The following is a 14,255-nucleotide window of genomic DNA, read 5'->3' on the forward strand; positions in this document are numbered from 1 at the left end:
ATGTTATCACGAACGTGATACTACTTAATTAGCTCAATAGCTGCCTTTCGTGTCTTATAGCAATGCTTGTCTGTCAATGATTCATAATGTAATTTGAGTTAGCGCAGTCTGGCGGCCGAATTTGTAGTCCTTAGGTTCGCAGAAGCAAAAAATGATTCATTGGACAAAAATGTTTGCAGGCCAACCGAGTACTTCTTTGCGTTAGCATGTACAGGACATCATAATAGTCTACTCCGAACTCAATGTACCATATAAATAGCCGTAGAAAATTCATTGTGCCATTTTTCTTGCTTTTCATGTTGTTTATAATTTTGCTAGCTCTTCTTGCCTTCACGTATTGCTTGCCTTTATTACTGTTAATCATTTGCTCGCTTTGCTTGCCTTAGTTACTGTTAATGTTATGTGGTTTAATTACCCAAGTTTGAGGTGGTGCTGAATAAAGTTGGTAAGTAATATCCCGCGTGGCACATAAAACGAGACCGTCAACTACAGAAGCCCAATACAAGTACTTCAACAATACATATGTACAAGAAAACAAAAAGGTCTTTTCTCAGCATATCGAATATTTATCAACTTCTACATCGAAACTTATAAAAGATGCATAACTTACAAGCAGTAGTATTCATGTCCCAAACACCGTTCCAAACAAAAAGCAACCCTGCGGTCAGCCATAGGGTTCGATCCTAAGCGTCTGAAAGCTCCAAACGAGGTCACATTTAATTAAAACCAATTTTTTACGTCAATTAGATCATTAATAAAAATTATTATTAAAGTTTTGCTGCTTGGTGATCAATTTCGTGTGAATAATTCACCTTTTATCGAGTGACCATCTTTATGGCAAACCCTGTACGGTCATTATGAAAATAAAGGAGTGTTCTCAATAAATGTGCGAACAAACGCAAGGAGACCTACATGACCAGTATTTGGATGAGTTTTTTTTCTGACGCGCGATCGGAATTGAAATCAGTTGCCGTAACGACAGAACGGCACAATTTTTCAGGAACTTCTATTGCAGCTGAATGCACTTTTCTTCTATTCGGATAAATCCCCGTGATGGTCGAGTACAGCTTTACAATAAAATTGGTGAGAATTAAAGAATTTTCCCTTTATTTCAGTAAGTTTTTCACATCTGAATGTTCCCGGAACCTCATCCTCAGTACTGCATGTTTAGGAATGAAGTTGGCAAAAGATGTCACTACTCGCCCATAACATCCCAACGGTTTTTAACTGCAAATTCTCGTGACTGTTAAGATAACACAAAATTTTCATGGCTTTTTTGCTGCTGAAAAATGCAACTCTCATAAATTTGTTCGTAGTAATACTCAAAAAAACCAATCCAACTGCCTCGTCTGAGACTTCACAAATACAGGTACATATTCTGGTGAAATGGTAAACTTCGAGAAGGGATTTGGGAAATATTCCGAGACTTTCTACTCCGGATCCCTTCCGAAAAAAAAACTTAATACTATGCCGAACATTAGAAAACCTACGCTGAGTGACTGTGCGGCACCGTCGACCACTGTCGCCTGCTCTTAACTTGTCACAAAATGAACATTTCTGAACAACTTATATATCTTTGGACTCCCCTCTCTGAAATCTATCCACACACTGCCAAATTGTTGTGAAATGTGCAAAAGGATGCCAAATATGATAAAAGTATAAAAACGTAGTACCATAAAAGTGCAAGCAAATCTACTCAGAGGAAAACCTCCCAAACTGAAGTACATTCAGTGCACCAGAGTTCTGTTTAGGTGTAAGGAATGAAAGGAAACAATTAAAACGTGTAAGGAATTTTATTTTGAAAAAATCAGGTTTGGGTAAGAAATCTCAAAAATATTCTCAGAAGTTATACAAAAGAGAATAATTATACAAAATTGTACCGAAATGAAATAGACCACATCATCGTTAGTGAAAGGTTCTGCCTAAGTAGCAGTTGTGCCAAAGTTCTATACTGGATCGGACCATCGCCTCCTCCGAGGAAAATTTTCCTTCACAAGAAGAGCAGAGAAAGCCGCCAAGTTCAGAGAGAGAAATCCCAGGACTACCATCAACTGGGATCTCTTCGCTACGCTAGCCGGCTTTTGGGAAGATTCCGCAATGGACAACATCGACGAGGAATATAACCGGCTTGTTGAACACCTTCACGACTGCGCGAAGAAGGCTGAGAGTTTTAAAACCAGCAAGAGACGCCTGTCTCTCGAAACTCTTGAGCTGATACGCAAGCCTGGATCAGCACGAGCCAGGGAACCATGAACTCACGTCCGAGCTCGCAAGGCTTTGCAGAGAATCAATAAAGGAAGACCTTAAAGAGAGAAGAGCAGAAGTGCTGGCTAAAGCTGCAGAGGCAGGAAAAAGCATCCGCTATGCCCGTCGAGACTTCGCCAGACGCAAGACGAACCCAAAGGGAACAGCCATTGCATCGAGAAGGGGGATGGAGAAAATAATCTACGACTTCTACTCTGATCTCTTCGACAGCCATGTCCACTCGCCTCCTCACCACCTGAGGGAAGATGGACAAGTCATTCCAGAGGTTCTCCCGTCCGAAATACGACATGCTATCATATCGGTAAGAAATCGTACGGCACCCGGTCCGACAGAATAAGACCAGAACACCTGAAGAGCCTTCCGCCAGTACTCATCAACACCCTGGCAAGGTTCTTTACATGTTATCTGTCGGAATGCAAGGTTCCTAAACAGTGGAAGACCAGCAAGATCGTGTTGTTGTATAAAAAGGGAGATCCACATGACATCGGCAACTATCGTCCAATCTGCCTACTGTCCGTCATCTACAAGCTCTTTACAAGAGTGATCCTTAATAGGATTGAAAAAGTCCTGGATGAAGGACAGCCATGCGAGCAAGCAGGGTTTCGAAAAGGATTCAGCACGATTGACCACATTCACACTGTTTCGAAACTCATCGAGGTATCACGAGAGTACAAGATGCCGTTCTGTCTCACCTTCATCGACTTGAAGAAGAAGGCCTTCGACACAGTTGAGACGGAAGCGGTCGTGGAAGCTTTGGACAACCAAAGCGTCCCTACTCAGTACATAAAGGCACTTCGAGAGTTGTACTGTAACTTCACGACCGGAATTTCGCCATTCTACAAGAACATCATCATTGACGTGAAGAGAGGGGTCCGACAGGGTGATACAATTTCACCCAAAATATTCACATCCACCCTCAAGAACGCAATGCGAAAACGCAACGGTGAAGGAATCCGCGGGAAAATCTAGAGTTAGGGTTGCAGATTGCGAGATCAGGAGTGGTTCCGCTCATCTCTACCTGGTTTTCGTAAGTAATGACGCGGAAGACGATTTTTTAAGACAATTTCAGTTTTAGTGCGACACCCTGGCGCACGCGTGTTGCTCGCAGATTAGTGGTCTTCCTAAAAGCCTATTCAAGTAAAACCAATGAATAGGCTCCTAAGGAGACCAGAACGTGTGCATAGAGGAGTGTTCTAACGTTTCCCCTAGTATTCAGAGTGCGTTCCACGCCATTTCTTACGACGACCGAAGAGAGATGAGCGGAACCATTCTTTATATCGGAATCAACACCATCTCTAACCTTTTCCGCGGATTCCTTCACCACGTCAGATCCGTGGTATGCTGCCTTTAATTCACTTTTCTTTCTTGACAGTTTTTTTTCCTGAAAATCATGAAAAAAATCTATTATGCAGAAATGTTTCTATGACTTACAGGATAAATAACTAATAAATACAGGATAATTAAAGAAGAAGCTACTCTGGTATGTGAACGAAAAGTGTGTTTTGTAACGTTTTCCCCTGAGGTTTCCGCACTCGCTAGTGGAAATGTATGCGCCGACAATCGCGACGCCTCTATAGACATTTACTCTTCTTCTCTAACGCTTCAACCTAGTGCGTCGTGGTCATTCGGCCAAACATAAGTGCCGCTGTATAGATGTGCGTATTTTCCGCCGCTGTTTCACTTTGGTTGAAGGTGTCAGAAGTGTGAGAGAGCATGCGAGGTGCAATAATGGTAAATATCCTAAATATCTTTTTCACGTTGCAGTTAACCATATCCTAATTTCCATTTTTTTTTTGTTTCTGAACCAGGTCGAATCGTCTTCTCAGCAGCTCTTGGCAGCCTAAGAACAATGGGAAACAGATGAGATTTACATAATGCGTTTCCAGGAGATTTCTTTTCACCAAATTGCAACAACATTCTAAAGATATTTGGAAATTCCAGGAAAGCTTACTGTGTATTTTGTATATTTACTACTTTATCATAAATACATATATTTCATGTTTTGTTTATTGTAGTTTCATCCTGTACTTTCCAAAAATAAGTACCGTACCCTTTTTTAACTCCGTGACAGCAAAAGTACCTGAAATATGTGGAATTATATACACACAACAAATGAAATACATATCTAAATTATATCTGAAGCGGCTTGATTAATTAATTTTGTAATTCCGTTTGGAAATAAGTATTTTACTTGGGCAGATCTTTTAGAATGAATGTCAAATAATGAGAAAGCAACATGTGATGAATAGTATGGCGCAGTCGGTTAGAGGTCCGTTGTAGCCAAACGGTCGAGGGTTCGAATTTGCTCTAGTGCTCGCCAAACCTTTCATCCCTCCGGGGTCCATAAATTGGTACCACACTTGTCTGGGAGGATAAAAACACTGAGTCGATCATCGGCTGGCCCCCGCAAGTCATTGTATAGGCCAACACGCGTTCCAAAACCTCAACGATTACGAATTCCAGTGAAACGCGTTGGCGCATCCCAAGTGGATTGATACGCCAGTGACTTTTCATAACGTACATATCAATACGAAGGTGCAATCTTATTTAAAAGCTCTTACGATAGTTCTTCACTGTTCGCTGTTAACTTTAAGCTCTTCACTATTATGTGGTTAACCAAAAGTTCAGTCAAAAAATGCGATCTCCAAAATAGACGCGCAGTCATAAGCTAAGCCATATTGGTAGCAATTCTCTGTTTAAACAAACGTTATTGAAGGATGAAGGATAAAGTGAACTGCGTTGATCAATGCATATTGGGATGTGCCTATGCGTTCGACTTCTATACAGAGTCGTTTGAAGATTATGAACGCGAGTGCACACTTACAATGACTTACGGCCACGAGCCAATGTATCGAGTCAGTGTTTTTTTAAATCTTTCTGGACAAGGCTGGTACCAATTTACCGACCCAGGAGGGGTCGAATCTTTTTTCGGCGATGAGGCGGATTCGTACCTCCGATTGGTCGTGCAGGCACAGCGGAATCTCTTACCGGCTGCACTACACCCACCCAAAGGTTTTCAAAGAAAGAAGCAATAAACATAGTTTTGTTCCTGGTTAGAACTTTTGATGTTTAAGATAAATCACTATTTTTCTTTACACATATTTCCCGTAAAATTGGTGCTTTAGCCCAATAACAATCGTCGAAGGTTGTTCTCAGATGTCTTCTCTGCATCGTTACCCAAAAATTGCTAAGTTAAAACGGATGGAACACAAAGCGGCCCGTGTTGTGCTCGGCCGCGACTGTACACCTTTAAGTCTTCTTTTTACAGTGTTCCATTCCGAATTTTCCAAATCATCACCTATTAAGAATCCAGACCATGCAAACTGACTACCATTATCCATTTAATGTCAAAAATTTTGCAACCCCACATTCACTGAAAAACCACTCTGTCCAATATTTGCTCTCATTCGCATATGTTTCTGTGGAATTATCCGAAATATTTGTTATTTACACATATACTGGTCGCCATGTTATACAGAAATATACATTCATTCTGTAAAGGTCTTTTTCCTGAATTAACTAATGAACGTGCTGACTCCCAGAGAAAGATCTACGTACTAGTCTATAGCATTGGAAAAGTGCTTCAAAAGTGAACTCAAAAATTGAATTTCTCTTTTAAAAATTCAATTCCAGTTGATTGAATTCTAAAAAAATTCAAAAATGTTTAGAAAACACAAGAACTACGAACAAATAAGAGATTTGACTCTGTTTTAAAAAAAGGGTACTAAATACCGTGAAACTACCTTAAACAACAAATAGGGGGAAAAATTGACTTACAGTTTTATTAAGACATCTGCGTGTGATTTCTCGGAATAATCATATCCGTTTGCATTATTTTTTCTACAAAAAGTCATATTTATTTCACAACTGTATGCTACAAAAATGGGACCAAAACTAGCTAGGAAAACGATTCTTGTCCGGGTTAATGCCCCATAAAAATTAAGTTCGCATTTCGAAAGAAATCGACCAAAACAAACAACATTACCTTTGTATTAACAGATGTTCTGTCAACAGTCGATATCAATAAAGAAGTGCTTAAGAAGTCCGCAATGGCACATGCGAATTTTAAGTGCGAGATTCATTGACAGATCAGTGCAGGGCAGGGAACCGAAGTTTGATGTTTGAAATGCCAAGGTACACTCAAAAAGGTAACTGTGCATTCTTTCGATCCTTGAAGACTGAAGTGGAGAAGAGATCCACGTGATCGGTGGTTGAGGATGGGTCAGTCGAACCTAAGATAATGGTAAGATAATGAATGGGAAAAGTTTCTTTTTTTCTAGTGTATCAGAAGGGAATAGAGTTAATATTCCCTATTTCGCAGATATAAAGATGGCGAATCCTTGACTCGCTTGCAAAAAAAAACAATGCCTACATCAAAAAATCAGACAGGTGTAATATGGAGCCAGAATGTTCCGAACGGTCGACGGTCTGAAATCGCCCAGGACCAGTAAACTTTTTCTCTCTCCCTTTTCTCTTTTTCCTTTTCCCTGAGGGGTGAGAAACGGTTACAAGACTTGTCTAGGACGACGAAGGGAGAGTAGTTTTCCCTCATACGGGATTTTGTGGCTTGTACCAAACGGACTCATCAATTTCGAGCATTTTTCTAACTTGACGAGTGAGACTAGTGGATGGGTGTAATTGAGTAGTAAGAGGTTCACGAAAAACTTTATTACGAAGGACAATGAATTGCTACAAAACATGCCTGTGAGAACAGTAGGTCGCACACGAGCTTCAAATGACTCTGTAATGAAGTTGAATACGTAGGCGTATCGCACAGATATTGATGAACCAGACAACTCCATCCTTTGATTACCGCAAATAATCATTTGCAGAAGAAACATTCAACTTCCGAGAAATTGGCATGAGCAAGTAATATATGACAATCAAACATTAATATATGTGAATGAAAAGTAACGAAGAACTAAGAACATCCGAAAGAATTGCTGAGGATAAAATCAAAGGAGGCAACTGTAGCGCAGTCGGTAAGAGTTTCGTTGTGACTGAGTGATCGATCGATGGTTCGAAACCGCTCTAGTCAATCAAGCCACCAACCAAATTTTCTATACCTTTGGAATGCTTTTCAATTCATACCTTCGGATCGAGGAATTTTTAGCAAATATTTCTTTGAGGATAAAAACACTGACTTGATATATCGGCTAGCCCCAGTAATTCAGAAACTCGGCAAGTCATTATGTTGGCTAGGCACCCATTCATAAATCTCTAAGCAGTTCTGAATTGATCTGAACGTGTTGTCGCACAGCAAGCGAGGTGATTAACGCCACACACTTCGTACTCAATATTTGTTGAATGGGAGTTACAAACATCAACGAGTTTTGCGTTCCGCAGTTTAATGATTTAAAATGTTCTGTGGTAGTGATAGTGTAATAGCGATTCATTTCCGTTTCGAGACGGAAGCTGTATGGGAATCGAAGAAATTTATCACAGCATTATATCTGCAAATTCAGTCGATAGGAGTCGGTTGGAGATATATTCTGGGATTTTATTCTATGACTTAAAGAGCTCGAACCTCATGTGCTGTCTTTACGTGCTCCTATATTCAACCGCAAGCAATTATCCCTTTTTATATTGCTTGACGTCCTCAACGTTAGTATCATATTCATTTCTAGATCATTTACCGCTACATCAACTATCTGCTTTATTTTCACTGAGAGCACGACGGCAGCAAAAAAAAAAGACGACAAAAAACGAGAAGACTTAGAACAATTGCGCGGAAGCACCAACAAATTTCCTCTGATTGCGAAACCAGAACGATCTGCTAGTCTGATACAGCTCTCAAAATTGCTCACTGAAACTGAAAATCGGAGTAAGTGACAAATTGGAACAAAGTGTCTAAGAAGACTGGTAAAGCAATGATTTGGAGGGAAGTATTTGCTAGCTTTAACTATTCGAAACCTTTCCACGCTGGTGAGAAGAAAACAGGAATCTAAAGAAGGTATTCAATAGTAGACACCTGACTTCCCGCCAAGGCTTATCGGACGTATCCATGTGCCCTATCCACACCTGCAGACTTTGTATATCGGGAAATCGACCGCTTGTGTAGTCGAGTCAAAACTATTGGAACTTCGATGCAGTTGCGTAAGGGTATGCGCTCGAAACGGCGAGGTGAAGTTAGCGGTTGGGGTCAGGATCGGACCACTGCTAGCTTCACTTGGAGCGCAACGATGATAGAAGCTAGGGAGAATCTCACCGTTATTTAAGTCGCTTGGTCCGAATACAGATCGCAGAGAGATCTTTCTGAAGATTTTTTCATTCCAGTTTATGCCAGCAAATTGTTCTCAATGTTATCATTACAACTATAATATTTTCGTATGTTATGTTATTCTTTGTATGATCTCTATTCATGAAGACATCAAAACGAGACACCAGATATTAGCAACGATAAAAGTTTTATACCTTCTGCTTATAAATTCTTGGATTATAAGTCGAACACGGGATCGACGATGACCTTTAAACCGAAGTAGCTGTAAAATAAGCCTAAAAATGGGTCCCAAGAATGAAAAAAAAATCCCAAAACCTGTTTTGATATAGAGATCATGAAGCAATGGGGACCACTTTTTTAGTTAGTGCAAATTGTTCGAATTGGAAAAAACAGAGAAGAACACTAGAAGGTAGCAATCCACCATTTTCTCAAACAATTGTAACTGTAGTTGTAGTTTTTTTTTTCGCTCATGTGGAGTTATTCATTTATATTACGGCTGTATGAGAGAATAGAAGCAAAGCTAAAAGTGTTGAGAAGAAACAATTTTTATTGTTCTCCGTTCCTTGACTTTTATTGACTTACACAATGTGTTTTACTCTTTTTTCTCTTTTCTTCTAGGCTTTCTGATTTTCCTTCCTTTTTTTCCTTTCTTCTTTCCATTTCTATTGTTTCCTCCACATCTCTCCAGGCATTGCTCTTTTGTTTCAAACTTGTTCTGGTTGCCTTCGCAACCGCCGTATTTAAATTCTACGCAGTCCCCTACCTCGAAGTCCCATCTCCATCTGAAAAATGTTAGTGGCATTTTTAATGGAGAACTTTTTTTGGAACTTATTATCGTTTCCATTTCTCTCCTGTGGTAACTAAAATTTTTGCATTCACAGGCAGTTGCTCATAAAGATCACCAAATAGAAAATGTTAAAGCTTTCTTTCTTCACTCAGAAGAAAACTATACATTACCTCGGCGTCCTTCACATACCTTTTCATGAGAGCTTTACATGGTCCACCATCTTCCTTCATATTGCATATATCCCCCGAACGGTCATATCCCAGGCCGGACGCTCCTTCAACAATTCAAATTAAGAAATATGCGGGATGAATAAATGACTGAATGAATCTTATCTTACCGGCGAAAAGGCCAAGCAAAAGAAATAGCAGAAATTTCATTTCTGCAATGATTGTTGTGTGCCTATGGATTCTCTGTTCACCCTTTTATAGTAGCAGAAAGTATAATCTTTCTCTCATAACCAATTGGTGTCGCTACAACAAACACAGCTGCATCAAACTACGAAATCGTTTTAATTCCGTCATCGGAGAGACTCGCTAGTGATTCCTTGCAATTATTCAAATTCTTTTTGTTTTCGGTTTTTTCTGTTTTCGTGTCCTCTATTTCTTTTAAATTTGTTTAATTTAATAAATTAGTTTAATAAACTTAATTTATTTTATTCATTCTAAAGCAAATAATAGCTGTAAATGAAAAAGAAAACCGAAAACCAAGAATTGATGATTTTACTCACGTTAACGACGTCACACAGCATAAAAAGTGATAATTCTCTGCGGTTGAATATGGCTACAAGTAAGGACAGCGCACGATGTTCGACAAATTTTTGAGTCAAATAAACCAGAGAATGTCCCTTCTGCCGATTGAAGTTGGTGAAATAATGCTGTGAAGAACTTCTTCGATATCTTACTTGGATTCCGTCTCAAAACCTACTTAATCAGAATTACAATATCATTTCGTACCCCAGAACTTTTTAAATTAGGCAGTTAAACCATGGAAAACAAACCTCATAGATGTTTGTTAATCCCATCCAATAAATATTGAGAACAAAGTGTCTGCGTTAGTCAATTAGCTTGGCATGTATCAACACGAAAACCTCAATTCTGAATCGTTTAGAGGTTTATGAATGAATAGCCTGTAAAAGAATTACTGGGGCTAGCCGATGTATCAGAATAGTACTTTTTGTCCTCAATGAAAAGTCTAGTAACAGTCTAGTAGTCATTCAGTCTTACCGACTGCTCTACACTCGCCCACTTTCCATTTAATTCTCAGCAATTCTTTCGGGACCTCAGCGCTTGTCAGCCACGAACCAACAGCAGACATTTCAATTAATGTCGCACCAAAAGTCCCATTGTACCATACACCACAGCTAATCATCGCAAACAACTTCTGTCCTGTCATGGTTGTTTTTACTTCTTCGTTTCCTTGTATTCACATATATTAATGTTTGATTCTCAGAGACGAAATTTACTTGCACACTTGTCAATTCCCCGGAGGTTCCCGTTTTCTTCTGCAAATGACTTTTTTGCGGTAATAAAAGGATGGGGTTGCCTGGTTCATGAATACCTGTGCGATACGCCTACGTGTTCAACTTCAATACAGAGTCGATTTAAGTTGTATGAGACATGTTTCGTAGCAATTCATGATTCTTCGCAGTAAGGAAACCTTTCTGGTCCTTGTCAGTATCAAAACTGGGATGAGATGGATGTAGTGGCGATGTAGCGGGAACTATCACCACTCCACTGAACCCACCCACTCACCTCAGTAGTCAAGTTGAAGAAAACTCGAAATTTATTAACCTGTTTGGTACTGCTTCAAACCATGTCGCACTAAAAATCCTATTGTACCGTACTCCACAGCAAATCATCGCGACCAATTCCTGCTCATTCACGGTTGTTTTTACTTCTTCGTTTCTTTTTATTCACATATACTGATGTTTGATTGTCACAGACGAAATTTATTTGCACACATTTCAATTCCCCAAAGGTTGCATGTTCATTCTGCAAATAACTCTTAGTAGCAACAAAAAGATATTGTTATTTGCGTTCATCAGAAACTGTGGATATGCGGTCGAATTCAATTTGGAGTCAGTTGAGCACTTGCATTGTCTTCAGTTGCTATGCTTGTAGACAAGTTTTGTAGCAATTCATTGTCCTCCTTATTGAGAAAACCTTTTTGGATCTTTATCAGTGTTGAACGATAGACTGCGCGGATAGAGTGAAGATGCAGCGAAACCTCTTACCACTCCACTACACCCACCCCATAAAATTCCATATGAGGGCTCTACGAAGTCAGTCTCCTCGTCTTCCTGGACAAGTCTCCTAACCGTTTCTCGCTGCTGGATAGAGAAAAGGTTTGTTGGTCTTCGACGTTATCGAACCCTCCATCGTGCAAACGCGGAGGGACCTCTTACCAATCTAGGAGAACCACTCACCCACGGTCGAGCGTGGTGATGGGACAGTATCTTCTCGAATACGACTCCCATCATCTCCTTGCTTCTTCTCCTCTCCCAACATTCCTGCGACAGTTCTCGGTTGCTGCCAATTCAGTAAATTGTAGATTTCATGTGGTTCGAAAAAGAAAATTAGAAAATTATCCGAAGAACGGATGGCAAATGAGACAATCGGCAGCTGACATCAAAAATTTGAAAAAAACGACGAGGTCCTAGAGAACGATTGATGCAGCAACTGATAGAAAAAATCCTCGGCTACAACATACTAGGAGATAATTTCGCTCCAAGTTACTCTAAGTCATTGATTTTATTCAAAATCACTCACTTTCCAGAGCGCGAGCGAAAATTAGGATTTTAACTTTTTTCCATTCTAAAAAAATGACAGCTTTTTTAAAAAATCACCCATATATTTGAATGGAGAGTCTAAAACAATCCCTACGTACAGAATTTCTCCTTTCTAGGCCCTCAAAATTTCTTTTTTCTGGTTCTATCAAAATTTAGATGGAACAAATCCAAAAAACTAGGAAAACTTCAATCTCCGTCCCACCAAATTTCTTCAATCTCCGTCCCACCAAATTTCTTCAATCTCCGTCCCACCAAAAATACAGCAAGAGGACTATTTTCTTGGTAAAAACAAATTTCTGAAAAGACTTGGAGGTGAAAAAAATACAGCAAGAAGACTATTTTTTTAGTAAAAACATTCTTCTCTTAAATATCACCTTAACTTTTCCTTTTGGTCTTCCTATGACGAAGTTATTCGGGTTCTCCCAGACCTAACAGTGTTCACAGAATCTGTACTTTTTGGTTATTAAATTGTGCTAAATTTACTTCTAACCTGTTGTAGAGCTCGTAAGATTAAATTCTTGATTTTTTAGAAGTTGTTCCAAAGTTCTACCTCTTTTGCAAAAATTTGCCTCAGCCGGGAGACGAACCTTCGAGGGCACATTGTCATATTCGAGTACGCTATCATGACCAATTGAAAACCGAGCGTTCTCCATGCCCTGGAAAACCCTCGACATTTGATAAGGAAGGGAGCCTGACGAAGGAAGTCAATGACGCTGCTGGTGCATTCTGCTCAACGCTGAACATTTTCTTCTCAACGGTTGTTTTCTACTTAGGTGATGTGGATTCCTTTGCTGCATTGCACGTCCGACGACACATGACTGTGCATGGACTGAGCCATCAGCGCGACGCTGACCACATCTAGCACCGCTTAGAGCAGCAGGAAATTGCAAAGATGTCAATTTTTGGGATTGGCTCCAGGTGCAGCTCGAACTAGTTCTTACCAGCTTGAACAATAAATTATTTCTTACGCCACATATTGTTATCTTGCGTCTTCATTTTTTCCCGTGGCTTTTATCACAAAAAAAACAATGTCTTTATCAGTGCTTTATACAAGGATTGAGAAAGTTTATTTCAAAGACATAGAATTAAGATAGATTCATACACTGTTCTTCTTCCTTTCAACAGAGCCCGGACTTCTTCAACAATATTGGCCTCTGAAAGTAAAAAAAAATCCAGTTCGTTCCAATTTTGTATACCTCCTTAGACACGTTTAAACTAACTCAAAATTCATTCTCCAGTCAGTGCCAGTGCTGAGAAGTACGCAAGACCTCCATTTCCATGTCGCTGTTCTCTTTGTAATATAATATTTTGTGGTATAAGTAAAAATATTTCTTAGTTCAATACAATATTTTGTAACGCATCTAACCGATTAATATTATTTAATATTATTCCATTATTATCATGGCTATGTTCCATTCACCTACCACTCCACGGCTCACTCGTTTACGGTCATCTCTCTTACGACCCTCCCCGAGTAACCTCTCCTTCTTCCGATGGGGAAATCCGCTTGACTCTGCACTCACTGCACGTCATCTTAAAAGGAAAGCGCTCGTAGTCGACGAAGCAGTTCAAAATTTCGTTTGAAGACCAACTGTTCTACTAAGACAGTTTTCTGATCTTCCCATAAGTGTGTGGTATCGGTTTCTCACCTCTGCCATCAGCCAGCGTCTAAGCATTGATTGACCCACATTCAATTACTGATTACTGATCACGTGAAACTCTTCTCTACTCCATTCTACAAAGATGAAAAAATACGAACAGTTATCGTCTTAAATGTATCGTGGCATTCTGTTATTTACGCTTTTTTAACCGCACTGATCTGTCAGTGCGCGAATTCTGTCCTGAAACATGACAAATGTAGTTACAGCCTTCTTATGGACTTCTTCATGAATGCCTACTGTTGACAGAAAATATGGCAACGAAAAGTAAAGCTGTTTGCGTTGATCTTCATCTTTGCAAAATCCTAATTGATTTTTGTGCGGCCCGATCCGACACAAAAATTATTTTCCTAGCTCGTTTTGGTCCCATGTTCGAAGCAAGTGGTAGTTGGAAACATGATTTGCTGTGAAAGGAATACAAAAGTATATGCTCACTCCGCAAAATCACGCACGATTGTCTTAATAATACTGGTAGTCTATTTTTCTCACTGTTTGTTTTGAAGCGAAGTCACATCTTTTATTTCCTTAAGAGATCTT

General features: G+C 39.6%; 2 protein-coding genes across 3 annotated transcripts; one reads left to right on the forward strand and one right to left on the reverse strand.

Moving 5' to 3' along the window:
• Window positions 1-2,097: 2,097 nt before the first annotated feature.
• Window positions 2,098-3,234, forward strand: RB195_020250 (uncharacterized protein; the record flags this gene model as incomplete). Of its 2 annotated transcripts, XM_064188474.1 has the most annotated exons (3): window positions 2,098-2,167; window positions 2,244-2,566; window positions 2,620-3,234. In XM_064188474.1, the coding sequence occupies 3 exons, from the start codon at window positions 2,098-2,100 to the stop codon at window positions 3,232-3,234; spliced, it is 1,008 nt and encodes a 335-aa protein (XP_064044354.1). The 2 variants fall into 2 exon arrangements, with proteins under 2 accessions (XP_064044354.1, XP_064044355.1); XM_064188473.1 differs by lacking the exon at window positions 2,098-2,167 and having other exon boundaries at window positions 2,432-2,566; window positions 2,686-3,234.
• Window positions 3,235-9,077: 5,843 nt separating this feature from the next.
• On the reverse strand, window positions 9,078-9,649 carry RB195_020251 (uncharacterized protein; the record flags this gene model as incomplete). Its single annotated transcript, XM_013453513.2, has 3 exons — window positions 9,078-9,267; window positions 9,462-9,546; window positions 9,610-9,649. 3 exons carry the CDS (start codon window positions 9,647-9,649, stop codon window positions 9,078-9,080), a joined length of 315 nt encoding a protein of 104 aa, XP_013308967.2.
• Between the last annotated feature and the right edge of the window lie 4,606 nt (window positions 9,650-14,255).

Source organism: Necator americanus, chromosome II, assembly GCF_031761385.1.
Source record: "Necator americanus strain Aroian chromosome II, whole genome shotgun sequence".
Lineage (NCBI taxonomy): Eukaryota > Metazoa > Nematoda > Chromadorea > Rhabditida > Ancylostomatidae > Necator > Necator americanus.